General features: G+C 42.8%; 1 protein-coding gene across 5 annotated transcripts in view; it reads left to right on the forward strand.

Annotated features, from left to right (window-relative positions):
* TRIM66 (tripartite motif containing 66) overlaps positions 1-26,610 on the forward strand; it is a 64,257-nt gene that overhangs the window by 2,825 nt on the left and 34,822 nt on the right. For 2 of the 5 annotated variants that reach the window (XM_045371465.2, XM_074014396.1), the window contains exons 1-2: positions 18,597-19,330; positions 25,619-25,722. In XM_045371465.2, the coding sequence (XP_045227400.2) occupies positions 25,714-25,722 (9 nt within the window). In that variant the 5' untranslated portion in view covers positions 18,597-19,330; positions 25,619-25,713. Of the gene's footprint in view, positions 1-5,573; positions 5,705-18,596; positions 19,331-25,618; positions 25,723-26,610 lie in introns of those variants that run through there. The other 3 variants (XM_074014397.1, XM_074014395.1, XM_065528589.2) reach the window with 2 other exon arrangements.

Raw genomic sequence — 26,610 nt, forward strand, 5'->3', positions numbered from 1 at the left:
AACTTGTCTAGGATAAATTCCCAGGAGTGAGACTGCTGGATTATATGGTATGAACATTTTTGTGATTCATTTTATGTTACTATATATTTTTTCCAAAAGGATTGTGCCAATTTATTCACCAGCAATATGTAGTTTCCAGTTTCATTTTAACCTCCCTAGCCTTGGGGGTTTTTGTTTGCCTTTATCAGTAGTTTTTGATATATGGCATTTAGGGGAAATCCATAAGATCAGGCGGGGTTTTCTTCAGCACAAAGTAAAAATAATCTAATTGGAAGATTAGGGATTTTTAGGAGTCTTTCTATCCAGTGTTGGATAGATTGTTCTACATGGCAATTATATTCCTAAAGCTTTGTTGGAAACTAGGGTGGAAAACCGTGCTGCCATTAAACTCAGAGTAACAAAACATGAAAAGAGAAATTCTAGAGTCTTTGAGAACAGTTTATACAATAGCAGAAAAAAGAAGTTACGTATTTGGGTTTTCATTTAATTTCAGAGGATAAAATTAATGGAAAGAACACAGAAACTTGGGTTCATTGCCTAGTTCTGTTTTTGTTGTTGTTGTTGTTGTTGTTGTTTTTAAAGATAGGGTCTTGTATGTGGCCCAGGCTGGTCTCAAACTGCTAGCCTCAAGCAGCCCTCCTACCTCGACCTCCCAAAGCACTGGGATTACAGGCGTGACCATCACACCCAGTCTCCTAGTTCTGTTTTTACTAACTGAATTGTATTGAACAAATAGCATATTCTCTTTGAATCTGTTTTCTTGTCTGTATAATGAAAAAATGATGAGATTAATTCATTCATTTTATAAATATTAATTGAGTGTATACTGTGTTCCTGCACTAGGTGTCAGGCAAGTGAAGGGCAGGTACAATTGTGAATAGGGAAGGGCAAAAGTCCTTCCCTAAGACTATGTCTAAGACATACATTAAACAAGCAAACAAATAATGTATCATAAATAACACAGCCTAGCAAAGAGTAGGTACTCTCATTACCTACTCTTTCTCCCTAAAATAAGTGTTATTTTTATGATAATTTGTTCTGTACCCCTCATGCAAACTGTCTTTGAAATTCTTATTGCCAGTGTGATGTGGAATGACTTGTTCCGTCATTCCTTGGCAAGCTTAGGGTACTCCAGTCAATATTTTCCTTTTCTTAAATACAGATGTGGTAAGATGTTAAAAGGAGGTGGTTTGTGGCAAGGTAATGTCTTAAAATTTAACTTTTTACCAACATTTTAAAATTTAAATAAAAATAAGAATTTCTGGGGTTTTGGAAAACTAAGATTTGGAGACACTAGACCCACATTCTTTTAAGTAAAGCACTTTATTCATATAGATTGCCCAGCCCCTGTAGGCATTTGAATTTACTATCTTGGTGTAAGTATAGTCTTCCAAACTCTGTCCCCTCCACTCTTCTAGGTCAAGGGAGATAAGAAGGAGAGGGAAGAACTAATTTATGATGAAAGCAGCCACAGAAAGGGGGCAGAAATGGGGTCATTTGACCCTTCCTCTTCTCAAATCAGAAACTCATTGCGTGGATGTGCCTTTAAATTAAACTTTTACTTTCGTGGAGTAACTTCAATGGCTTTCTAAGACATAAATGAGATGCTTGCTTCTTTATATTCTTACCCTGTGTAGTACTTGCTCGTGGTGGAAAGCCATGATACCTCCCTGAATTCCCAGGATTGTGATGCAAGGTCTAATGCAGTAGTTCTCAAAGTGTGATCTGTAGACCCTATGGGGTCGGGGGTCCCTGAGATCATTTCAGGGGGTCCACAGGTCAAAACAATTTTAATAATAAAGCTAACGTGTTATTTGATCTTTTCACTGGTTGACATTTGCACTGATGCCAAAGCAATGTTGTATAAAACTGCTGATGTTTTGGGCACCGAACTGGAACAAAACATTATATTCTTTACCACTAGGCATCTGCCGGTAGTAGTAGTAGTAGTAGTAGTAGTAGGCATCTGCCGGTAGTAGTAGTAGTAGTAGAAGAAGGAGGAGGAAGAGGAAGAGGAAGAGGAAGAGAGTTTACCTGAAGAATGTCCATCAATGATGAAGTGGTAACAATTTTTATTAAATCTCAATCTTAAATTCTAAAGTACTTTTTTAGATTTCTTTTTTATATTCTGTGTGAAGAAAAAGTGTTCCTGCTACATATCAAAGTGAGAAACTGTGCTTGTGCTATTGACTTGCAAGTTAAACTAGCCTTTTAAAAAATGAAACATCACAGACAGGTGTGGTGGCTGACACCTGTAATCTTTGGGAGGCCGAGGCAGGTGAATCACGAGGTCTGGAGATCGAGACCATCCTGGCCAACATGGTAAAACCCCGTCTCTACTAAAAATACAGAAATTACCTGGGCGTGGTGGTGTATGCCTGTAATCCTAGCTACTTAGGAGGCTGAGGCAGGAGAATCACTTGAACCAGGGAGTCGGAGGTTGCAGTGAACCAAGATCACACCACTGCACTCCAGCCTGATGACAGGGCGAGACTCCATCTAATAAATAAATAAATAAATAAATAAAAATAAAAAATGAAACATCAGTATTACACGAAAGGACAACTGGCAGGCGGGGCACGGTGGCTCATGCCTATAATCCCAGCACTTTGGGAGACCAAGGCGGGTAGATCACCTGAGGTTGGGAGTTCAAGATCAACCTGACCAACATGGAGAAATCATGTCTCTACTAAAAATACAAAATTAGCAGGGTGTGGCAGTGCATGCTTGTAATCCCAGCTGCTTGGGAGGCTGACGCAGGAGAATCACTTGAACCTGGGAGGCGGAGGTTGCAGTGAGCCAAAATCATGCCATTGCACACTCCAGCCATGGCAACAAGAGCAAAACTCTATCTCAAAATAACAACAACAACAACAACAACAACAACAACAAAAAACAATAACTGGCAGACAAACTGTGGTTAATCAGACATGGGAATTTGTCAGATATTTTCTCAAAAGTGAAATGACAGTATTTGTTGCCAATGATAAAATTCAAGCGTTCAAGCACAAGTTAGAATTCTGGTACAGTTTTTGGTGCCTCCCTGAGTTTGGCAGCTTCTCAATACTTAAAGAAATTTCTGATGAGATTAGAGGTGATTCTAAAGAATGTGATTTTTTTGTTATTGTGTAATGTGTCGATATTTGGAACATCTGCTTAAGTCATTGAACTGGTATTTTCCAAATGACCAATGCTTGGTGTTAAAAAATTATGCCTGGGGAAAAGAGTAGTTCAAAGAGCAAGATCAGCAGATTTTAATATAACAGAAATAGAAAAGTTTGGTTCAGAGTCTACATTATAAATAACATTTAAGAAACTACTACCACTTGTTGAATTTTGGTGTGGTATCAAAGAATATCCACAATTACCTGATAAGGCTATTAAAGTACTCCTATCTTTTCCAGCTATATGTCTGTGTGAGACTGGATTTTCCTCATATACTATAAACAAAAGAACATATAACAGATTGACTGCAGAAGCAGGTATGGGAATCCAGCTGTCTTCTATTAAGCCAGATGTTAAAGAGTTTGGCGCATATGAGAAACAGTGTGACTCTTCTCATTAAATTAATTTTTATGAAAGAAGTTAATTTTGTTTTAGGCTGGGTGCAGCTTGCTCACGCCTATAATCCCAGCACTTTGGGAGGCCAATGTGGAGGATCACTTGAGGCCAGGAGTTTGAGACCAGCTTGGGCTACATAGCAAGACCTGGTCTCTACAAAAATAAAAATAAAAATAAAATAGTTGGGTGTGGTGGCACATGCCTGCAGTGCTAGCTGCCTAGGAGGCTGAAGCAAGAAGTTTGCTTGAGCTCAGAAGTTTGAGGCTGCAGTGAACTTCGCACGACTGCCCTCCAGCCTAGGCAACAGAGCAAAACCCTGTCTTAAAAAATAAATATATAAATAAATAAAAGGAAAAAAAAAAGAAATAGTTATTTTTTCCTATAAAGTATGTTATTTGTGTTAACATATAGCAGGTTTATTATGTTATGAAAATTAGTGTTTTAAAATTTTCTCAGCTTTAACTTCTAATGTGGTAAATAGCAATAGATATAACTCACATAAATAAACTCTCTTTGGAGTCTTCAATAAGTAAACATACGTAAAGGGGTTCCCAAGACCAAAAAGTTTGAGAACTACCGGCCCACTGAAAGAAACTCAGGCATACTTGAACTTCTAATAGAGACTGTCCTTGTCTCTAATCATGCTGCTGCTATGGCTGTTTTCTGCTAAATAATTCCCAGAAGGAATTAGAAGTGCACATCTATCTATGGCTTTATGTAGCGGCATCTTTCTGGACCCCAGGCAACCTGGCCTCTCCCAGCCCCATCACCCTTCCTCCTTCCTGAAGGCTTGTCTCCTAAAGACTTCATACTGGGGTGAAATTTTTCTCAAACTTGCATAATTACCGAGACCCAGATTTGAATTAAATGATTTGTATTTTGTTTCTTAAATAAGTACAAATATAAAACTAGGTACAACTTCCTTTGGCCTTTAGTTTTTATACAACTATAAAACTGAATACAGTTTATAAATTATAAAAAACTATAAAGTCATCAAATTAATAATATTAATTTCACATGTACTTGATGTTTTTCTAAAGTAAACTATCATTAAGACTTAAACGTGGTGCTCACTCTTGTAGCTAAGTTCAGCAAACATATGCCACAATGATGATGGCTCAATTTTCTCACTTCCTTTCTCTGTTCCAAGCACTGTAAAACATGCATCATTTTGTGCCACAATGTCGTTTAGACTTCAAGTGGCAAGAATACATTATTTGTGTATTAAGTCTGCTCCTCTCTCAGCTCATTAACCTGAGACAAGTAAAACTGCCTGGTGTGTACTAGATCCTAGGCTCTTAACACTACCCCCAAAATCATATTGTGGTAGATATGTAAATAATCCAGACTATACTTTTTAAAACTTTATTATCACAATGAAACACTCGTTTTAAAAAATTAGAGGACAGAACTCATGAAAATATGTGTGTGGACCTCAGCTTGAGAACATTTCACTAATTAAGAGCATGGGCCAAGTGTGGTGGCTCACACTTGTAATTCCAGCACTTTGGGAGGCCAAGGCAGGCAGATCACTTGAGTCCAGGAGTTTGAGACCAGCCTGGGCAACGTGGTGAAACTCTGTCTACTAAAAATACAAAAAATTAGCCACGTGTGGTGGCATGCACCTGTCATCCCAGTTACCTGTGAGTCTGAGGTGGGATGAAGTGGGAGGATCACTTGAGCCTGGGGAAGTCAAGGCTGCAGTGAGCTGTGACTGTGCCACTGCACTCTAGCCTGGGCCACAGAGTGAGACCCTGTCTCAAAAAAAAAAAAAAAAGGCTGGAGTCCCGAAACAGACTGACTTGGATTTGAATTTGGACTCTGCCATTTGCCATCTGTTTTTGTGCGTGACCCAACCTCTCTAAGCCTCTTTCCTCAGCCTGTCCCTCTTGGTTTTATTTAATTTGTAAAAGTGTCTTAACCCCTTTGAAATACAGTATGTAAAGTGCCTGTCATAAACTTGTCAATAATGCAGTTTTCTTCCTTTTTCCAAAATTAAAACTTAGGTCAAGCTTGCCTACCAATAAGGAGAGGCACAGGTCTGGGACACTTTTGAAGGGTTTGTTTGCCTTCAAACAAAAGCAGACACCTCCAGACTTTGTTTTCCACGGCAGAGATGGCTGGACTCTCTTTTTGGTCCCAGGTGAGGAACTGTGGCTGAGGCATGAGCCTCCAGCTCTGGGGAGGAACATGGCCTGGACTTTTGAGGCCTTGTTCTCCGAGGCCCCTCTGGCCTGTACAAGATTTTTTTCTGCCCAAAAGAAATAGATCACTCTGCTTTGTGCTTCACTTACAGGGAGTGGAGCTGGCTCGCTCTACACGCTGCTTCTCACCTTAGCATATCAGTGGAAAAGCCCTGGTTCTGGGCATAGGCATGGCTGTGGACATGGGCATGAGCTTTATGGGGCTGCCATTAGTTGGCCAGAAACCCTGCCCTAAGAGTGGACAGATTGAGGCCGTGGTAATGACCTGGTCATTGTGCCCTCACGACCTGCCAGGTGTGGGCCCTCGTCTCCTATCCTGCCAGCATTTGCTCTGTAAGGACTGCTTCCAGGGCTTGATACAGGAGCTAGGGCAGATTGCCAAGGCTCATGAGACTGTTGCAGATGGTAAGTACAAAGGACCACAAGTTCACTTCCCACTACATAACAGGTCTCTTCCTGTTTCATAGGAACTGAATTTCAGGTGTAGAAAGAATCAGAATTTAAATGCCCAAGGGACACTCATTGCTGAAAGCAATCTTTGGGGGAATCTGTGAGACAGAGCGAATCCTCTTGATGCCTAATATATCTGTTTTGTAAGCTGGAACTTTTCATGTTTGGGATTTCCTTAAATTGGTGGCAGACTAAGAAGCCTGGGAAGGTTTTGATTCAAAGTTTGGCTGCCTTCCCAGATGCAGAGGAGGTGTTCTGACTCACTAAAACTCCAAGGCAGAGAGAGAATGACTGGCCTCCTAGGATTAGTCAGGAACAGATTTTGAATAGAATCATACTGACTAGTGAACTATTCAGTATTTAAGCTGCTGCCCAGCAGGGAGGAGCCTGTGTCTTGCTCCAGAATGTCACGTTTCCTAGGAAACAGTCTCATTGGGAACTGTGCAGTCACTGGAGATGGGAACCGCGTGCCTTCATTTTACTATTCTAGCACAGGACATGTCACAGAGGCACAGTGAGTATCCATTGAATGAAATTATGCAGTGAGAAAGTCAAATAAGTTAGCAACACTTAGAAATATTGTGTTGATCTTTTCTGTTTGTTTTGTTCTCTGCAGTATTTCCCAAGTGATTTGAAACATGAATCTAGGCTCTCTGTGAGGCATTATAGCACTAGTTAAAAATGGGGACTTCCAAAGTGCTGGGATGACAGGCGTGAGCCACCGCACCTGGCCCACACTCTTAATTAGTGAAATGTTCTCAAGCTGGTCCACACACATATTTTCATGAGTTCTGTCCAATAATTTTTTAAAACGAGTGTTTCATTGTGATAATAAAGTTTTAAAAAGTGTTGTCTGGATTATCTACATATTTAAGCCCTCTGAACCCATGTGCAAGCTATCTTGCCTCTCAGAGTCTGCTGAGAGTTTGGAGTACAGGAGAGAGATGATCTATTTTGATTTTTTTACATTAATATATGATTTTTAAACATAAACTTAGTTTTTCCTTAATCTTAATTTTAATTAACAAATCTTATTCTCTTTATAAGTGGCATAAATTTTAACAATGCCATTTAAAGGGCCTTTGATTAATATGTGAACTTATTTACAAATTTTGTTAATATTGGCTTTTATAAAATAAAATGTAATTTATATTCTTTGTAAGTACTCCAGTTATCTAGCAAATAGGCATTCCTAATTACTTAAAGAACTCTTGAAAATCCAGTGAGTTAAATGTATAAATATGGTGAATCACAAATATATCTTAAAAGTTCCAGCATTATAGAAAACCAAATACTTCATGTTCTCACTTATAAGTGGGAACTGAAGATTGAGTACATATGGACACAGAGATGGGGATAGCAGATACTGGGACCTACTTGAGGGTGGAGGGTGGGAGGAGAGTGAGGGTCAAAAAACTACATATCAGGCCTTGTGCGGTGGCTCATGCCTATAATCCTAGCACTTTGGGAGGCTGAGGTGGGCAGATCATCTGAGGTCAGGAGTTCGAGACCAGCCTGGGCAACATGGTGAAACCCCGTCTGTACTAAAAATGCAAAAATTAGCTGGACATGGTGGCACGTGCCTATAGTCCCAGCTACTTGGGAGGCTGAGGCATGAGAATCACTTGAACCCAGGAGGTGGAAGTTGCAATGAGCCAAGATCACACCACTGCATGCCAGCCTGGGTGACAGAGTGAGACTTTGTCTCAAAAAAAAAAAAAAAAAAAAAAATCAAAACAAGACAAAACAAAAAACTACCCATCAGGTACTGTGATTATTACCTGGGTGATGAAATAATCTATACACCAAACCCCCCATGACACACAATGTACCTATATAACAAACCTAAGTATGTACCCCTGAACCTAAAATAAAACTTAAAAGAAACAAATGAGGTGGTCAGGTTTGGTTCAGTTCCAGTGCCGAAGGGCAGAGGAGAGGGTTGATTTCTATGTTAGTGCCTCAGGCTTCATGCTGTGTTACTTAACAATCTTTGATCCTGGCCCCACAGCCCTTGGACAGACCTGGCGCCTGAGTGATAGGTGGCTGCCATTGGGGGCTATGAATAAAATCCCAAAAAGAGGGTTTTTTTTGTTTGTTTGTTTTGTTTTTTTGTTTTTTTGTTTTTTGAGACAGTGTCTCGCTCTGTCGCCCAGGCTGGAGTGCAGTGGTGCGATCTCGGCTCACTGCAGCCTCTGCCTCCTGAGGTCAAGTGATTCTTCTGCCTCAGCCTCCCAAATAGCTGGGACTACAGGCACGTGCCACCACACCCAGCTAATTTTTGTATTTTTAGTAGAGACAGGGTTTCACCATGTTGGCCAGGCTGGTTTTGAACTCCTGACCTCAAGTGACCTGCCTGCCTCGGCCTCCCAAAGTGCTGGGATTACAGGCGTGAGCCACTGCACATGGTCCTAAAGGAGTTTTGTTAAAATCATGTTGGACAATGAGGATGCAAGGTATTCGGTACCATTGATTTCAGCAGTATTGACAGTATGAAGGATGGTGCCTGTGACTTTACCATAATTCTTCAGTAATGGTAAATAGCACTGTTGGTATTAGCAGCAATAAGAGATGGCAGTCTCAATACATCAACATAAGGCAGTCTGTGCTTTGGACCAAATGACATTGGGCCTCTGCAGCAGTGGTGGCACCTTTTGCTAGCTTTGGTGATGGTGCCCTTCCTGACTATAGGGATTTAAAGATAGTCACAATACTTTTCTGCCACCCATCCCACCAAGAGGTGAAGTCTATTTCTGTTTCCCCTGAATCTGTATTGGTCCTATGACTTACTTTAACCACTGGAATGTGGCAGAAATATTGCTGTGTAACTTCAAAAGCTGGGCCTCAGGAGATCTGCAATGTCTAAGTTTGCTGGTTGGAATATGCCATCTTGGAATCCAGTCTCCATGCTGTGAGTAAGCCCAAGCAGTCACATGGAGAGTAGAACTGAGGTTTCTGCCTGACAACCAATACCAGTTGCTAGCCATGAGTGAGGCTGTTTTGGACTGGGCCATATCCCAGATGACATCACTGAAGCCCAAGAACTACTCAGTCAACCCGTGAATCACTGAAAGTAATAAACTTCTGATGTTTTAAGCCATGAAAAAAAGGTTCCAGCATTGTTGGGTTAATATCTATAATATAAAAAGAACTCCTACAACTCAACAATAAAAAAAAAAAAGCCCTGATTTTAAAATGGGCAAAAGATTTGAATATACATTTCTCCAAAGATGAAGTACAAATAACCAATAAGCCCAAGAAAAAATACTCAACATCACTAATCACTAGGGAAATGCAAATCAAAACCATGATGAGAAACCACCTCATGCCTATTAGGATGGCTATCAAACAAACCAAAAAAAATCGCAGAAAATAATAGATGTTGACAAGAATGTAGAGAAATTGGAATACTTGTGCACTGTTGGAGGGAATATAATACAGTGTGGCTGCTGTGGAAAATATGGTAGTTCCACAGAAAATTAAAAATCAAATTATCATATGATCCAGTAATTCCACTTTTGGATATATGCTTAAAAGAATTTAAAGTAGGGACTTGAAGAGATATTTGTACACTCATGTTTCTAGCAGCATTATTTGCAATAGCCAAAAGGTAGAAGTAACCCAAGTGTTAATCAACAAATGAATGGATAAACAAAATGTAGTATGTACATATAGTGGAATATTATTCAGCTTTAATAAGGAAGGAAGTTCTGACACATGCTACAACATGGATGAAGCTTTAGGACATTATGCTAAATGAGGTAAGCCTGTTATAAAAGGGCAAGTACTGTATGATTCCAGTTACGTGAGATATTTAGAGTAGTTACGTGAGATATTTAGATATTTAGAGATATTAGCTTCATAGAGATAGAAACTAGAAAGGTGATTTCTAGGGACTGGGGGAATGGGGAGTTGTCGTTTGATGGGTATAGAGTTTCAGTTTGCCCATTTTTTTAATGGGGTTATCATTTGTTATTGTCGAATTGTAGAAGTTCCTTACACATTCTGGATACCTATCTCTTATTAGATATATGATTTGCAAATATTTTCTCCCATTCCGTGAGTTGCTTTTTCATTCTGTTGATAGTGTCCTGGGATGCACAAAGTTTTAAATTTTCATGAAGTCCAACTTATCTATGTTTTTTATTGTTGTTGTCTGTGCTTTTGGTGTCACATTCAAGAAATCATTGCCAAATCCAATGTCACAAATATTTTCCCCTTTGTTTTCTTCTAGGAGTTTTATAGTTTTAGCTCTTAAGTTCAGGTCTTTGATCTCACTTAAGGTTTTTAACGTGAACGAATTATGCATGTGTCAAGGCTGTGTGACTCTAAAAGGAGAACATTAAATTAATATATATAGGCTGGGTGCTGTGGTGGCTCACGCCTGTAATCCCAGCACTTTGAGAGGCCAAGGCAGGTGGATCACCTGAGGTCAGGAGTTCAAGACCAGCCTGGCTAACATGGCGAAACCCTGTCTCTACTAAAAATACAAAAAAAAAGTTGCTGAGTTTGATGGCAGGTGCCAGTGGTGGCAGACACTAGCTACTCGGGAGGCTCAGGCAGGAGAACCACTTGAACCCAGGAAGTGGAGGTTGCAGTGAGCTGAAATCGCACCACTACACTCCAGCCTGGGCGACAGAGTGAGACTCCATCTGTCTCTCTTTATATATATGACAGTTACCTGGATCATAATATTTGTTGCCGAGTTATTCTAATTGCAATGAAGAATAAAAACCAAAAGCTTTGGTGTCAGTATATTTGGCCATCTGAGTGTCATTCCTGATCTGCCTGCCATTACTAGTTGTGTAAAAACCAAGAGGTTTTTTTTTTTGCCTGTAAAATGAGGTTAATGGTGATAGTTACTAACTCATAGGACTGTTGTGAAGATTATATGAGGACATATACATAAAGCCTTCTGTACTATGCCTCATTTATAGAAAGTAAGAAATGTTAAAAAAAATGCTGTTATTAGAACTTAAGAAGATGTAAATAGGGGAAAAAAGCCTGTTAGATGGAAACATGCTTAATTTGGAACCAGAGAGGCAGTTTCTCATATAATATGTGTACTATGTGGCATCTTATATTCCTTTCTTTTTTTTTTTTTTTTTTTTTTTGGAGGCGGAGTTTTGCTCTTGTTGCCCAGATTGGAGGGCAATGGCGTGATCTTGGCTCACTGGAACCTCCGCCTCCCGGGTTCGAGCAATTCTCCTCCCTCAGCCTCCCGAGTAGCTAGAATTACAGGTGCCAACCACCATGCCCAGCTAATTTTTTTTATTTTTAGTAAAGACGGGATTTCGCCATATTGGCCAGGCTGGTCTGGAACTCCTGACCTCTGGTGATCCGCCCACCTCAGCCTCCCCAAGTGCGGGGATTACAGGAGTGAGCCACTGTGTCTGGCTTCTTATATTCTTTAGTAGGTCTGATGGTCTGGCTAGGCCATGGTTACCTTCCACATTTGCATTTATGGGTAAAAAGTTGAATAAACTTCCTCTTTTTTTATTTTTTTGAGACGGAGTCTTGCTCTGTTATCCAGGCTGGAGTGCAGTGGTGAGATCTTGGCTCACTGCAAGCTCTGCCTCCCGGGTTCATGCCTTTCTCCTGCCTCAGCCTCCCGAGTAGCTGGGACTACAGGCGCCCGCCACCACACCTGGCTAATTTTTTTGTATTTTTTAGTAGAGACAGGGTTTCACCGTGTTAGCCAGGATGATCTCGATCTCCTGATTAATGATCTGCCCGCCTCGGCCTCCCAAAGTGCTGGGATTACAGGTGTGAGCCACCGCGTCTGGCCTAACTTCCTCTTTATTACTTGGAACTATTAAGAGGACCCTATGTGGTGTGGTATTTGTTGGTTTGTATGTCTGTCTCTCCCTCATGGATATTTATTGACTACTATGTGCCAGGCTGTATGGCATTTAGGGTACAGAGATGAAAAGACAGAGCCCGCCGGGCGCGGTGGCTCAAGCCTGTAATCCCAGCACTTTGGGAGGCCGAGACGGGCGGATCATGAGGTCAGGAGATCGAGACCATCCTGGCTAACCCAGTGAAACCCCGTGTCTACTAAAAAATACAAAAAATTAGCCGGGCGTGGTGGCGGGCGCCTGTAGTCCCAGCTACGCGGTAGGCTGAGGCAGGAGAATGGCTTGAACCCAGGAGGCGGAGCTTGCAGTGAGCTGAGATCAGGCCACTGCACTCCAGCCTGGGCGACGCAGCGAGACTCCGTCTCAAAAAAAAAAAAAAAAATAAAAATAAAAAAAAAAAAGAAAAGACAGAGCCCTTGACTTCAAGGAGCTCATAGTCTATGAATGACAGCCAGATAAACAGGTGATAATAATACAGTGAGGAGCAGATTGTTTAAAGTTCAAGTAAAGGATCAATAACTCTGGTAAGTTCTCCATGTACTAGGACTGGCAGATATCAGTTGCCCACTGAATATTTTCTGAAGGATCAAAAGAATGGCTCCCAAATCAGCTGTCTGATGAAAGGCAGAGCTGTCACCTATCTCTGGCTAGCCTAGTGAAATACCCAATACCTGAACTTAGATTTCTGGTCTGTAGTTTGAGAAGCCATGTTTGGAGAGAGTTTTTAGTAAAGTCACTTTGTCCAGCAGAGTAGGAACACGGGCTTTCCGGAAAGTTTATCCTCTTTCTGTGAATCTGGGCAGAAATCTGTATTTTTTTTTTTTTTTTTTTAAAGTAAAATGTGGGAGCCGGTAGAGGGATGGCAGGGGAGGCGGATAGAGGCTGAGGAATAAACAGTTTCCTAGCTTCAATGCCTCCAACCGCATGGAGCCACACTGCATGGGGCCAAGTTCATTTCTGTAAACCTGTTTCTCCTGCTTCCTGGGCAGAGCCGAGCAGTTGCTATGTTGAATGGAAGAAGGGCTGTGCCTGGGCTCAGGGTCTGTCGATCTGGTTTTTGGCTCTAGTTCCTCCCCAGGCCTGTACTCCTGCTCTGGGGCTTGGAACTGAGGGGATAGCATGAGGTAGGCATCTTCCTATTCATCCAGATGGTGCCTTTCAGGTCTGTAACCCTGCAACCCAACACAGAACATGATGCAGGAGAGGAGGTCTTAAGTGAATATTTATTGAATAAATGACTTAATTAATAAAGCCTGGGTAGAAGGCTTTTTTCACTTGTGATACAGTCCCTTTTTGTCCTTCAAGTGGGAGGTACAAAACACATTTATCAAGCACTTAACTGGTTGGCAGACACTGTAGAGGCATTATCTTTTGTAAACTCCATAGCAGCCTTATAAAGGGGGTATTAGTACTCCCATTTTATAGATGAAAAATATGGGGATAGGATACTTATAGACAACTACTTGGGATATTTATTAACAACTACTGCCTGGTAAGGTCAAATTCAGGTTCACCTGTCTTCAAAGCTTGTGATCAACATCGTGGCACTTTGCTCAGGGGGAGAGTCCACACTCAGTTAGAATACCAAACTGATGAGGAGATTCATGGAGAATCTTTGAAGAAAGAACAAACTCTGCAGCCTGAGCCAGCAAATATAAATATTTTTTAATTAAAAAAGTTTTTAACTGACATGTAAAACTATGTATTTACAGTGTACAACATGATGTTTTGAAGTATAAATACATTGCAGAATGACTAAATCTAGCCAGTTAACATACACATCACCTCACATAATTATCATTTTGGTGGTGAGAACACTTTACATCCATTCTCCTGGCATCTTTCAAGCATACAATATATTATTAACCACACTTATCATGCAGTACAATTAATCTCTTGAACTTATTCCTGCTATCTAACTTGGATTTTTGTATCCTTTGACCAACATCTCCCTAACTACCCTTGCCCCCTGCCAACGACTCTAGACCCTGGTAGCTGCTTTTATACTGTCCACTTTTATGAGATCAGTTTTTTTAGATTCCACATGAGTGAGCTTATACAGTATTTGTCTTTCTGTGCCTGGCTTATTTCACTTACAATGTGCTGTAGATACAACCATGTTGTCACAAATGACAGGTTTTCCTCTTCTTTTTTTTTTTTTACTGGTTGAATAGTATAGTGTGTATATATATATATCACATTTTCTTTATCCATTCATCAGTAGACACAGGTTGATTCCCTGTCCTAGCTATTGTGAATAATACAGCTATGAACATGGGAGTGCAGGTATGTCTCTGACATGCTGATTTCATTTTCTTTGGAAATACAGTAGTCCCCCTGCATCCAAGGTTTTGCTTTTCAAGTTTTTAGTTACTCACGGCCTGAAAATATTAAGAGATTTTGTGGGGGGTGGAGGGGGAAAGACAGAGAGAGAGCGAGCGAGCACAGAGGCTGCATTCATGTTGCTTTTATTACAGTATATTCTTATAATTGTTCTATTTTATTATTAGTTATTGTTAATCTCTTACTTTGCCTAATTTACAAAGTAAACTTTATCATAGCTATGTATGCACAGGAAAAATATTGTGTATATAGGGTTTGGTACTATTCACTGTTTCAGGCATCTTGGAATGTACCCTCCATGAATAAGGGGGGACTACTGTATACTCAGTATTTGAATTGCTGGATCAAGCGCAAATCTTTAATTAATACAGCCACAGCTGAGTTGAGATTCTCCCCAGCAACTAGAAAAATGGGTCTGCATCACCTCTCAGGCACTGAGGAGACCAGCTGGGCAAGATCTTCAAAAGCTAATGATGGAGACCAGAGCAAAGTTAGGAGTGTGGTGAGAATACAGTGGCTTAGCCATGCAGTGCGATGGCTGGGTACAGAAATGCCAGCTATTGAAATTGGATTTTCTCAGTCAATGAGAATATGTACTTGGGGCTATTTGCTTTTGTGGCTAATTAAAAATGGTCCCAGGTCAAATTCTATCTGGAAAGTTGGCCATTGAGTACCAAAATGATACTTTAAGTAAATGTAGTAAGCTCTGAAGGGAGCTAACATCCCTGAAACTAACTCTTACCATATGCTGGCTCTGTCTTCAGGGTTCTCAGGGTTGCTGTGGTTTTATTTGTCATTTTAGGAAAGGGAAGAGGGAATTAATTGGATATTTCCTTCCCCATGCGAGGAAAAGGAACAGTACTTATTTTTTCTCTTCAAATCAATTAAAAGACAAATCATGGCTGGAAGACTTTGATACTGAGATGCAGATTCCAGAATCTACTTGTTTAGTATCTTATTTTTCCCATTTTCAAAGTTGGGGATGTAGCTGGAAGTCACAGACCCTAGAGCTCACCTGGACTCTAGCACTAATAGACTGGGCAATCCTAGGCCCTTTCTGGCTTTCAGGGCTAGACCTAATGAGATTTAACAACACCAAATTACTACTGTAGCCCCATGCTTCTTGAAGCTAGTGAAGGGTGACAGCATCCCCCAAACACTACTAATGCTGAAAGGAGGAGCAATCATGGTCCCTCGTTGGACAGGCCTTGGGACTTTAGGAATATCCAAAGAGAGGGAACTGATGCAAGATGCTACAACCTTAGAGTCAGAGAGGGAAATGATGCTTATTTTAATGAGCAGCTCAGCTGGAGGGGCTCTGATGGTCTTGGGTGGGAATGGGAGGCAGGGGGTGAGATCTCAGCTATAGGAGCCTGGGAGGTGGGTGACTATTCTTTGCTCATTCCAGGTGCTGCAGTGTGTCCAGCCTTTTGAGGTCTGTTGTGGGCAGTGACTCAAGTCTCCCAGGTGGAGGGCAGTCTACTGAGCTGGGTGTGCAGCAGGTATAGAAGCTGAAGCCCGGAGCCCTATCAGTGGAGTGGCTTTTTAGTTCATGAACAGTTTCCTTACCTTAATTAGCTCTCTAGGGCCCTGGGAGTAGCACTGGCACTCCAGAACAGGACCCATTACTGGGAGAGCAATTCCCCCAGTAATGGAAAGGAGGCAGGCTGTGTTTTGAGGGAGGTGCTTGCTGCTGCCAGTGCTGCTTGGAACTAGATTTGCTGAGGGAACAGATTTGCTGAGGGAGGGAGCTCGAGATGGCTGTGATGGATGGATGAGATCTTCGAGGGGCCTCTTGTCTGCTGGAACTTTCTGATTTAAGGGGGAGCAGTTAAGGTTGAGTGCTGTGGAGGCCAGGAGGCAGGGAAGGCCCTTAAACTCCAACCCCTCACTGCATAGATGAAGCATCAGGAGTCCAGGAAGGGCTAGGATCCTGCTGAAAACCACATGATCGGTCACTTGCAGAGCCAGGAAAAAAACCCAACTCCCTTGCCTGACAGTCCAGGGCTTTCCTGGACTTGAGGGCCAGTAGAAACTACATACCCAGAATAGGATGCTGCCCTTGGTTCCCCAACTCTGTCTCTCTCTCCAGGCCCAGCTGGAAAAGGGATCAGTGGCTTAGCATGGAGCATGTCAGTGCATCAGTTTTTGCACTGACTAAGATTTGGGATGAAAATAGACAGAGGTGCTACCTGGGTCAGTGAGGGTCTATCAAATGAAATGAGCCCAGACTTCATCCTACCTGTACTTTTTGCATTATACTGTGGGTACTTTCTTGGCACAGAAAGCCTGTTTCACAGCCAGGTGGTTCCTAGGAGCATGGGCTCTGAAGGCTATGGATCATGCATCCATCTCCAGCCCCAGCCAGTCACCTGGCTTTCATAGCCAGATTCTGACTCTTGGCTCAGATTGGCTGTCTGGCTCTTCCTCACAGTCCCTGGATACCTGCCTGACCTCAGCTTATTCCCTATTCTTTCCAATAGTGATATTTTTCCTGACCTCACTTCACTTATTGCCACTGTGGTTATGCTCTAGCTTTGACCCTGATCACTCCCTCTGACTCCGGGACTGCACTTCTAGCTACCCAAAGGCTTCCAGTTGCTTGCAGTTTAAAATGGATACTTAGCACTTGAGGAGGCCAAGAGGGGAGGATCTCTTGAGGTCAGGAGTTCAAAACCAGCCTGGGCAACAGAGTAAGGCCCTGTCTCTACAAAAAATAGAAAATGAAAAATAAATTAGCTGGGTGCACACCTGTAGTCCCAGCTGCTTGGGAGGCTGAGGCTGCAGTGAGCCATAATCATGCCACCACACTCCAGCCCGAGTGGCAGAATGAAACGCTGTCTCAAAATAAACAAAAAAAACCAAAGACAAACAAACAAGAAAAAAACAAATTCATACTGGCCCAGTGAGAAGAACGACTGGAGGAGATAGGACTGGATACAGGAAGACCTGCTGTACTACTGCAGTTGTCCAGGCCATTGGTTCCTGATTGCTGGGCTTTGAACCAGTGCTGGTCTGAATGCCTAAGAATTGTTTGTGATGCTTGCTAAAAATACAGATTCCCAGTCCCACATCCACACACAAAAGATTTGGGTTTGGTAGATTCAGAATTTCTAACAAGCTCTCCAGATTTGGGCATCACTGGTCCAGGCAAGGCAGAATGAAGCCTGATCTTAAGAGGGCAAGGAGGCCGGGCGCGGTGGCTCACGCCTGTAATCCCTGCACTTTGGGAGGCCGAGGCGGGCGGATCACGAGGTCAGGAGATCGAGACCATCCTGGCTAACACGGTGAAACCCCGTCTCTACTAAAATACAAAAAATTAGCCGGGCGCGGTGGCGGGCGCCTATAGTCCCAGCTACTCGGAGGCTGAGGCAGGAGAATGGCCAGAACCCGGGAGGCGGAGCTTGCAGTGAGCCGAGATGGTGCCACGGCACTCCAGCCTGGGCGACAGAGTGAAGACTCCGCCTCAAAAAAAAAAAAAAAAAAAAAAAAAAAAGGGCAAGGATGCCAGAGAAAGGAAGGCATAGATAACATGGGATTTGGCCACTGCTCTCTTCCTCCTGTTACCTACCTCTGTTCATGACAGCCCTCCACTTGACTCTTTGTTCTTCACACACTACCACTAGCCCCAACATCCTAATTTGCTTATGTCCTGTCAGTTCTCTTTGAAATGAGTCTTCTGTTGCTTTTTTCCATTTCTACCCTCATTTAGGGTCCCATTAATGCTCAACTACCCTGACCTCCCTGTGTCCAGTCCATCAAGATAATCATAAAGCCCAGCTCAGTCACTCTCCAGAAGCTTTTTGGGCTGCCTTTTATTTTAGGATGAAGGTCAAGCTCTTGAGCTTAGCATTCAGTTTCCTTCAGGAGCTTACTCTCCTGCCAGTCTTTCCAAGCATATCCCTGCCACTCCCCCTCATCTGGTTGCTCTGTGCTTTTGAAATTGTGCTGTACTTGTAGCCTTGCCCCATCCTAATGTCTCCTCCAGTCAACCCTGTTCATCCTTCCCTTTTTTCCTCTCTGCTTGTGTGTGACTGGATCTTCCTGGTGGGTAGAGTTAGCTGCCAAGGGAGAACCCCCATGACCTTTTTGCATCATAAATGTGTGTCTTCTCCATCCGAAGTCCTAATCCTCTGCTTGTGACGGACAATTGGTCACTATGGCAACTGACTGTGACGTCACAGGATAAGGACTTCAGGTGAAGTGGCAGGAGCAGGTGAGTATGTAGGAGACAGATTTCAATGTCTGTTGAAGGCCCCCCCACACCCTCCTTCAGTGCCGGGGGCATGGAGGGATATCTTGGGCTCCTGCTGTTTTTTAAAATGATGCGGTGAGAGTGTGTGCCTGGCATCTGCGTGCTGCAGCAGTGTGGGGCTGACAGAGTGTGTCAACTTGAGCTCTGGCTGTGCAGGCACCGCTGCTGCGTGAGCCTGTTATTCCATTCTGGATTGCTATTTTGATACCCAGATTGCATCATTCTTCCTACGTATAAACAGGGGGTCCCCAGAGCCCTGCAGCTACTCACTTCTCCACCAACACTGTTGTTGTGATGAGCTCTATTTAAATGAGCTGCCGGATCGGGGCAGGTTCCAGCCACACATGAGCACTGTCATTTTGGGGAACATGGAGGGCTGAAGGATTTTTGGATGGAGTCCTAAAAGGCTGAGAGTGCTGTCTCCCGAGCTGTGCAGAGAGCGACAGAGCTAGTTCCTGAAAGTTGAAAATGTCGTTTTCTTCCTTCTGAGCTTCTATTCCAAGGCACCCAGAGGATTAGGAAGGAGATGCAGCTAGGAAAAGAGTCGCCTCTTTGAGGTCTCCCTCTTGCTGTTCAGTTTGGGAAAATTGCTGCAGAGCCTTCAAGATAAACAGAAACAGGAGGAGTCAACCAAGCTCTTTCCTGCAGGAGTATCTCAGGTGAGCTAGAGAAATGCAGCCCCGGCTGAGGATGCGTCAGAGAAAGGAGAGGATCCAGGCTGCTCCCCTTACCCTATCCAGTATCCATTCCCGGAGGCTTAGGCCTTGCAGCCCGGCTGGCTACAGCATGCAGGGTGGGTGTTCCTGGGCGCTTGGTAAGCACCATCCTCTGGACCTGTGGTGGTCTCACCTGTCGCTCCTCTGACTTCTATCCCAGGTGTTGCTCTAATCACGGCATCAGGGCCACCGGTAAGCCTGCTGGCAGCTGGGGCAGAAGCAGTAGTCACTTTAGGGGTAACTTGGATAAAAATTTGTCTTTCTAGCAGGGACTGGGTATTTGGGGATGGGGTGCAACATGTTTCTTGAAGGTGGTGCTGCTCTGAGTGGTGGGTTGGAGGATGCCTTCAGGGGCTGTGTGGTGGGGGCCTTAGCTGGTGCTAAGTAGACTGGGGCTGCCCAGGGGTGGGAGGGCAGAACTGTTAGTGAGGATGTCCAGCCTGCCAGAGGATACAACTAGAGTGTTTTTTCTCATTGCTTAGCGTCTGACAGAGGCATAGGGAGGTAGAGAATCTTACCTGTGGCTACAGAGGTAATTAGGGACTGCTTAGTGGTTCACAGTATCACCTATGTTATACAAGGGCCATGTGATTTTAGCTAAGCTCCTCCCTGTCTTTGGGCCTCCATGTCATCATCTGCGTGGTGGGCAATTGCCTGGATGAACAGTGAAGCTCTGTCCCGCTTTGGGTCTACAGGTTGGAACTAGCAGAGGAGCATCAGGCTCCTCCAGTGGATGCTATTGCTCTGTTGGGATCAGAGCTTGGACCCCAGCTTCTAGTTGCCTGGAGCCCTGGGCAAGAGCTGTGGAATGAAGGGCTTCCTAACACTCAGAGGATTGCTTAGCATTGGTCTCAGGCTTGTGTGACGTATGTGTTCTCGCTTGGTGACCTAAGCTGACCCGATACCAGCTTTCTGAGACCTCTTTGGGATTTCTCTCCTCCCCTACCTCCCTGGTGTCCATGTTGCCTTGGCCCTGCTGTTCATGTCTGAAAGGTAGACTACCCAGTGTGGGCCCAACTTCCTTGCTGCCTCACTAAGGAGCACCTCTGGTGTCTGTGACTTCCTGATTCTGGAGACAGAAGCCCCACATCTCATGGGGGATAATCATGTGGACTTGGGGCCCTGTCTCTATATTTCTCAGAATCAGTGTTCTTGTATGTGAAATACAAGAGTAGAAATACAAGAAATACAAGGCTGTCGTTTGAATAATAATTAACCAAATAAAATAGAAAAAAGCATGATATCTAAATAATATTTTATGTACAATGTGATTTAAATATGTATTTATAACTAAATTAATATTAAATATTGTTAAATAGATGTTTGGTTATACACAGCTCTAAGAGTTGATATATACGCTCAGTGCATGTTCTAGGTCCCAGCAGCAGTCCTTGTAGTGCCAAACCTCAGGCTGCACTCTAGGTCTGCTTATGGGTCCTGCAGTTGAGCTGGGAGTCTGGCTCCCAACTCAGTGCCAATCCCCAGGTACAGGAGTATCAGGTCACTACCTGTCTGTTGGGAATCTGCCCTATTCTCTGCCAGAGGGGAACTACATCACAGCTGAATTCAGAGTCTTTCTTAACTTCTTAGTCTCTTTTTATTACTATTATTATTATACTTTAAGTTCTAGGGTACCGTGCAGGTTTGTTACATATGTATACATGTGCCATGTTGGTGTGCTGTACCTATTATTAAAACTCGTCATTTACATTAGGTAAATGACAAGTTAATGGGTGCAGCTGGGTGAGCATGCCTTTCTCAGTTGCATGATATAGGAGACAGCTATCAGACTCAGCCACAGGGGAGGGGGTGCTCTCTCTTAGGTGCTGTGTCTCAAACTTGGTTGTACATTGTTTTCACCTGGGGAATTTTTTACACATGTAAAGTGCCTGGTTCAGAGAGTGGTGGTGTACAGATGAAAATGTGTCCCACACCTCTCAAGGACCAGAAGTGTTTGTACTTGTGACAGATGGACTAAATGTCCTCCACTTTCAGAGCTGCTCTCCTAGGCTCCTAAGTTCTCAGGAGCACCTCTGGTGTCTGTGACTTCCTGATTCTGGAGGCAGAAGCCCCACATCTCATGGGGGATAATCATGTGGACTTGGGGCCCTGTCTGTATATTTCTCAGAATCAGTGTTCTTGTATGTGAAATACAAGAGTAGGGCTGTCGTTTGAATAATAATTAACCAAATAAAATGGAAAAAAGCATGATATCTAAATAATATTTTATGTACAATGTGATTTAAATATGTATTTATAACTAAATTAATATTAAATATTGTTAAGTAGATGTTTGGTTATACACAGCTCTAAGAGTTGATATATGCCAATTGTCTAAAGTAAAACTTTACTTTGATATCTTCATTGAAAGATGGAGAATCTCTTTAAAAAAAATAAAAAGTCAAGGTTGACACAGCTTGATGGGGTTAGGGACCTTCTGAGGGAAGAGAAGAATTTCTGGACAAAGGTGTTGTGACACAAAGAGAGCGCATGTCCTTTGGGTCCACTCTGGGGCCCGCAGCCTCCCTGGGACAGTGCCTGCACCACTGTGATGATTCTCCATCTCTGCTCTTTGCTGCACAGCCCCTCTTGGAGGGCTAATCTCTTAAATCCAGGCTTTCTTTCAACTACAAGCTTGTTCCCTGACTTTCTGACAAGGATGATAGCCAGGGTGCTATTTGGCTCTCTGTTCCTTCCCATCTTGCCCAGGATAATATTTCTTTTTCTTTAATTTCTTTTTTAATTTTTAATTTTTTTTTTTTTTTTTTTGAGGCAGAGTCTCACTCTGTCACCCAGGCTGGAGTGCAGTGGCGCAATCACGGCTCACTGCAAGCTCCGCCTCCTAGCTTCAAGCAATTGTCCTGCCTTGGCCTCCCGAGGCTGGGATTACAGGGTGCTCCCCACCACGCCTGGCTAATTTTTGTGTTTTTAGTAGAGACTGGGTTTTGCTATATTGGCCAAGCTGGTCTCAAACTCCTGACCTCAGATGATCCTCCTGTCTTGGCATCCCAAAGTGTTGGGATTACAGGTGTGAGCCACCGGGTCTGGCTTCCAGGAGAAAAAAACGCCTGGCTGCTGTAGGCAGAGTAAATGGGTTGGATAATTTGTACTTCCCTACATTCCTATTCCCCTCATTTTAATGGTGTAGAAAGTAAGATAATTGCTTGAACCCAGGAGGCAGAGGTTGCAGTGAGCCGAGATTGTGCCACTGCAGTCCACCCTGGGTGACAGAGCGAAACTCCATCTCAAAAAAAAAGAAAAAAAAAAAAAAAAGAAAAAAGAAAAAAGAAAAAAAAAAAAAAGGAAATGCAGTCCTCATTTACCATCATCGACTAGATTCTTAGAAACTGTGATTTTAAGCAAAACAATGTACAGCAGGTCCTTAAGTAAACATCCTTTTGTTATAACATTGATGAAAAAAAAAAACAGTTTCATTTTACGTCATCATGCTTAAAGTTGACGTTTCCAAGAACCTATCAGTGATGTTAAGTGAGGACTTACTCTATAATTCAATCTGCTAAAAACCAGGTAATATCCTTTAATACCAACTGTGGTTTATTTTTGTATACAGACATATGAACAGGTATTTGAAAGGCAATGTGATATTTGTTGTACTAGAAGGATGTTCAGGGTGCTGTGGGAACCCAGAAGAGGGACTAATTAACTAATCCTGGGGGAAATTAACCCTGCTTCTCAAAGGTGGAACATTTGAACAGGTATGAAAAGATGAATAGGAGTTTATCTGAAAAGGAGAGGGGCAAGAAAGAGTATTTCAGGAAGAGGAAACAGCATTTTTCACAGACACAGAGTCAGGCAAAAGTTTGGTGTATTCAAGAAATAGCAGAGATATTGGGCATGGCAAAAACACAGGGTGTATGGCAGGCAAAGCTAAAGATGAGATTAGAGAGAGGTAAGGTTAATTTGCAAAGGGCATTGAATGCCAAGCTGAGGACTTTGGCTTTAAGGCCAAGGGAGCAGAGGATGTGTGATGAGGCCTTCTTTGACCTATTAAGTTCTTTCTCTTTTTTCATTCTGCTCATGAGGCCATGTTACAGTGACTGATGTTTGGGCATCTGGTACCAGGGAAGTCTTGTGGATGTTGTTTTCAATGATTAGAGCAGCATTTCTGTCCTGGGCGTAGAGGAGGAGGCCTCCCCAGGGTGAACCAAGTGGAAGGGAGGGACAGTAGCCTTATTCCCCTGGATGATGTCACCTGTGGAGAGCATCCTTCTCCACCTCTGGCCTTTGTTCTTGACAGGCGGGAGAATATGCAGGACATTCCAGATGCAATCCTGTCATTAACACTCATGGCTCTGCAAAGACTCAGAAAGTTTTTCTTTCTTCCTTTTTTTTTTTCTGTTGGGGTGAGGGAGTAAACTATTATTTTTCATGATTTTGTGGATTTTGATTTTCCCGGGATGTATCAATTAGCTTTTACTGCATAACAAGCCACCTCTAAACTTGGTAGTTAAAATAACTAAACTTTATTTAGTTTATGATTCTACAGTTTGGCTGTTTGGGCTGGGATTCTCTGGGTAATTCTTCTGGTTTGGCCTGGGCTTAAATAATTATGACTGTGTTCACTCTTGCGTCTGTGTTCAGCTAGTGTGTTAGCTGGGGCTAGCTAGTCTATGATGGCCTCAGGTGGGATGCCTGAGACAACTGAGATCTCTCTCTGCATGCTCTCTCATCTTCCAGCAATCTCAATGCCAGGTTAGATTTTTCACATGGCAGTCTTAGAGTTCTAAGAACAAGAGCAGAATTATATAAGGCCACTGAGGCCTAGGCTTGGAGAACTTGTCACTTTTGCTGCATTCTGTTGGCCAAAGAAAGTCACAAGGTGAGCTTAGATTCAAAGGGTGAAGGGTCCTACCTCTTTTAAAAATTAAAAACTCATCACTGACTTGAAGCTCATGGAGAGTCTTACCTTTTAATGGTAGGATTTCAAGGGTATGGATGCAGGGAAGGGAAGAATTTGTGGCCATTTTTTGAATCTACCAGTCAAACTAACTTTCATCACCAGAGAGTTGATAATTGAGTTTATTGCATTACTGTGAATAGGATATGAGGAATCTTTTGACTCCAAAGTCAACATTCATGGAGGACCATGTGATTTCTGAAGTTTTATCTAATTTAATCTGCACAGCAACTCTTATTTTGCCTATTTTACATATGAAGAAAGTGGGGCACAGAGCAATTAAGTGAGATTGTTTTGCCCAAGGTCATTGGCTGGTAAACCTGGTATTTGGGCTTACATTTGTCTGACTATAAGTCTGGAGCAGCTGCCATTATATCCATCTTCCATATTTTGAAGAGATGAGACAGAGGAGATTGTAGCAGGACTGCTGCATTCACTGCCATAGCCAACCCCTTTCCAGATCACCCTCATCCCTGGACACAGGTACCTTGCCCTACTCCAGAGGCTCATTTTATTGTTCTCAGTAGGTTGACTGCTCTTGGGGTGGGCCAGCAGAATCACTGTGGTGTCCAGGGTGGGAGTCTTTTGCTGCTTTTATGGTCCAGAAGCCCACTATGCTGAAGAATGTGTTAGAGATGGATATATTTCTCTGGGGAGAGATTGTAGGTCAAGCTGTTCATAGGTAAAATATACATATATATGTTGCATCCAACATGGACTATGGGGAGAGAGCCCTCCAAAAGACCTCTGAGCCTCAGAGACAGACTGGTATATGCTGTCAAGAGAAAAATACCTCCTAGATGAGCAGGCAGAGAGGGCTTGCCTTTCTCTGACTAAAGCCTTCTGGAAGCTGTAGCTTTGAGATCTTCCAAATCATCCTGCTATGTGGTAACTGTAATGACCTGGAGCTGTGCCTCTAACTAAACTGACTCCCTGGATCTTGGCTAGTGATGGGAGCTGTGCTCTCAGGGATGTGGAATGAGGAATGGGAGCAGCAAGAAGGCACCTGATTGTCAGAACCAAAGCAGGGCTGGGCCTGTAGTAGCATGGCTTATGGGGTGGGGAGGAAGGTAGGACCAGGTAAAGACAAGAATGTGAGGAGACCAGTTTGTCTGTAGGGAAGGCCCCAATGGGATGGTGATGTTCAGGGTACCCACATAGTAAATGCAGGCTATGGCATCAAATGTAGTTCATTTTGGCAGACATGGGTATTGCCACGTATCTTGGTGTTGTGTATTAGAAAGCCCCATGTCCAGGCCTTAGGTATAATCAGCCATGTTGCTCTGACTCTGCTATCTTTCTTTCTTGCACAGAGCTCATCTTCTGTCCTGGGTGTGAACAAGTATATCTTACCAGGGATGTAACTGAACATTTTTTTCTGCAGTGTGTTCCTACTGAGCAACCCAAGATGGCCAGGGTAAGTCAGGGCAAGGAAAGAAGCAGCTGATCTGTTTCTGAAATCTGTGAGGCCCCTGTCCATAAGTCTGTCTATCACTCTATATGATTTGTTACTTCTCTTTCAGTTTTCCTAATCATCCATCCATCCATCTAGAAGAAAATAAAAATGCATGAGTTGGGGAAAAACAATGAGGGGGTTTCTATTAAGTGAAAATTACTGACTTTTTTTAGTATCAATCCCTTTAGCAGAAGGTGAGTGTAAGTTAAGGTATATTAAGAGTTGCTTACTGTATATATAATTATTTTTTTCTCTCTTACAGCTCTTACTGAAAAATACCAGTACTGGGCTTTTGTTTTATTTTTTTATTATCCTGAGTTGAAATTCATATACCAGCCTAGATTAAATGGGTTTATTAATCTTGCCTGTATTTACCAACTATCGCCTTTTTCCTGAATTTCTTAAATTTTTTATCACTTACTGGCTGGCAGCCCTTCTGTTCCTCTTTCCACTAGGGTATCCTTGTCATCTAAATTAGTAAATTGCTAATTTACTAATTTACTTACTTGTTCCTGTGACTGATTTGTGTTGAATGTCTCACATGTGCCAGGCCCTGTGCTGGATATTAGGGAGATAGACCCATATACTCTACCTTCAAGGAATTCATAGTTTAATTAGTAAAACTTTCAGAATTCACATCAGTTTGGTGGCCTCTGTGATTCAGGCACAGATAGGCCAACTTTTCCAAATCTCCCCTTCTCTTGATGTTTTATATCGGCCCTGGCAAGATATTTGCTTACCAAATGAATGAACATTTGGACTGGGAGAGGCCTAGATACCCTCAGATCAGGCAGAACCCAGGTGTGGGAGCGCAAGTCTGAACGCTGGTCTGTACTTGCCCTTTCTTGG

This window comes from Macaca fascicularis, chromosome 14, assembly GCF_037993035.2.
Source record: "Macaca fascicularis isolate 582-1 chromosome 14, T2T-MFA8v1.1".
Classification (NCBI taxonomy): domain Eukaryota; kingdom Metazoa; phylum Chordata; class Mammalia; order Primates; family Cercopithecidae; genus Macaca; species Macaca fascicularis.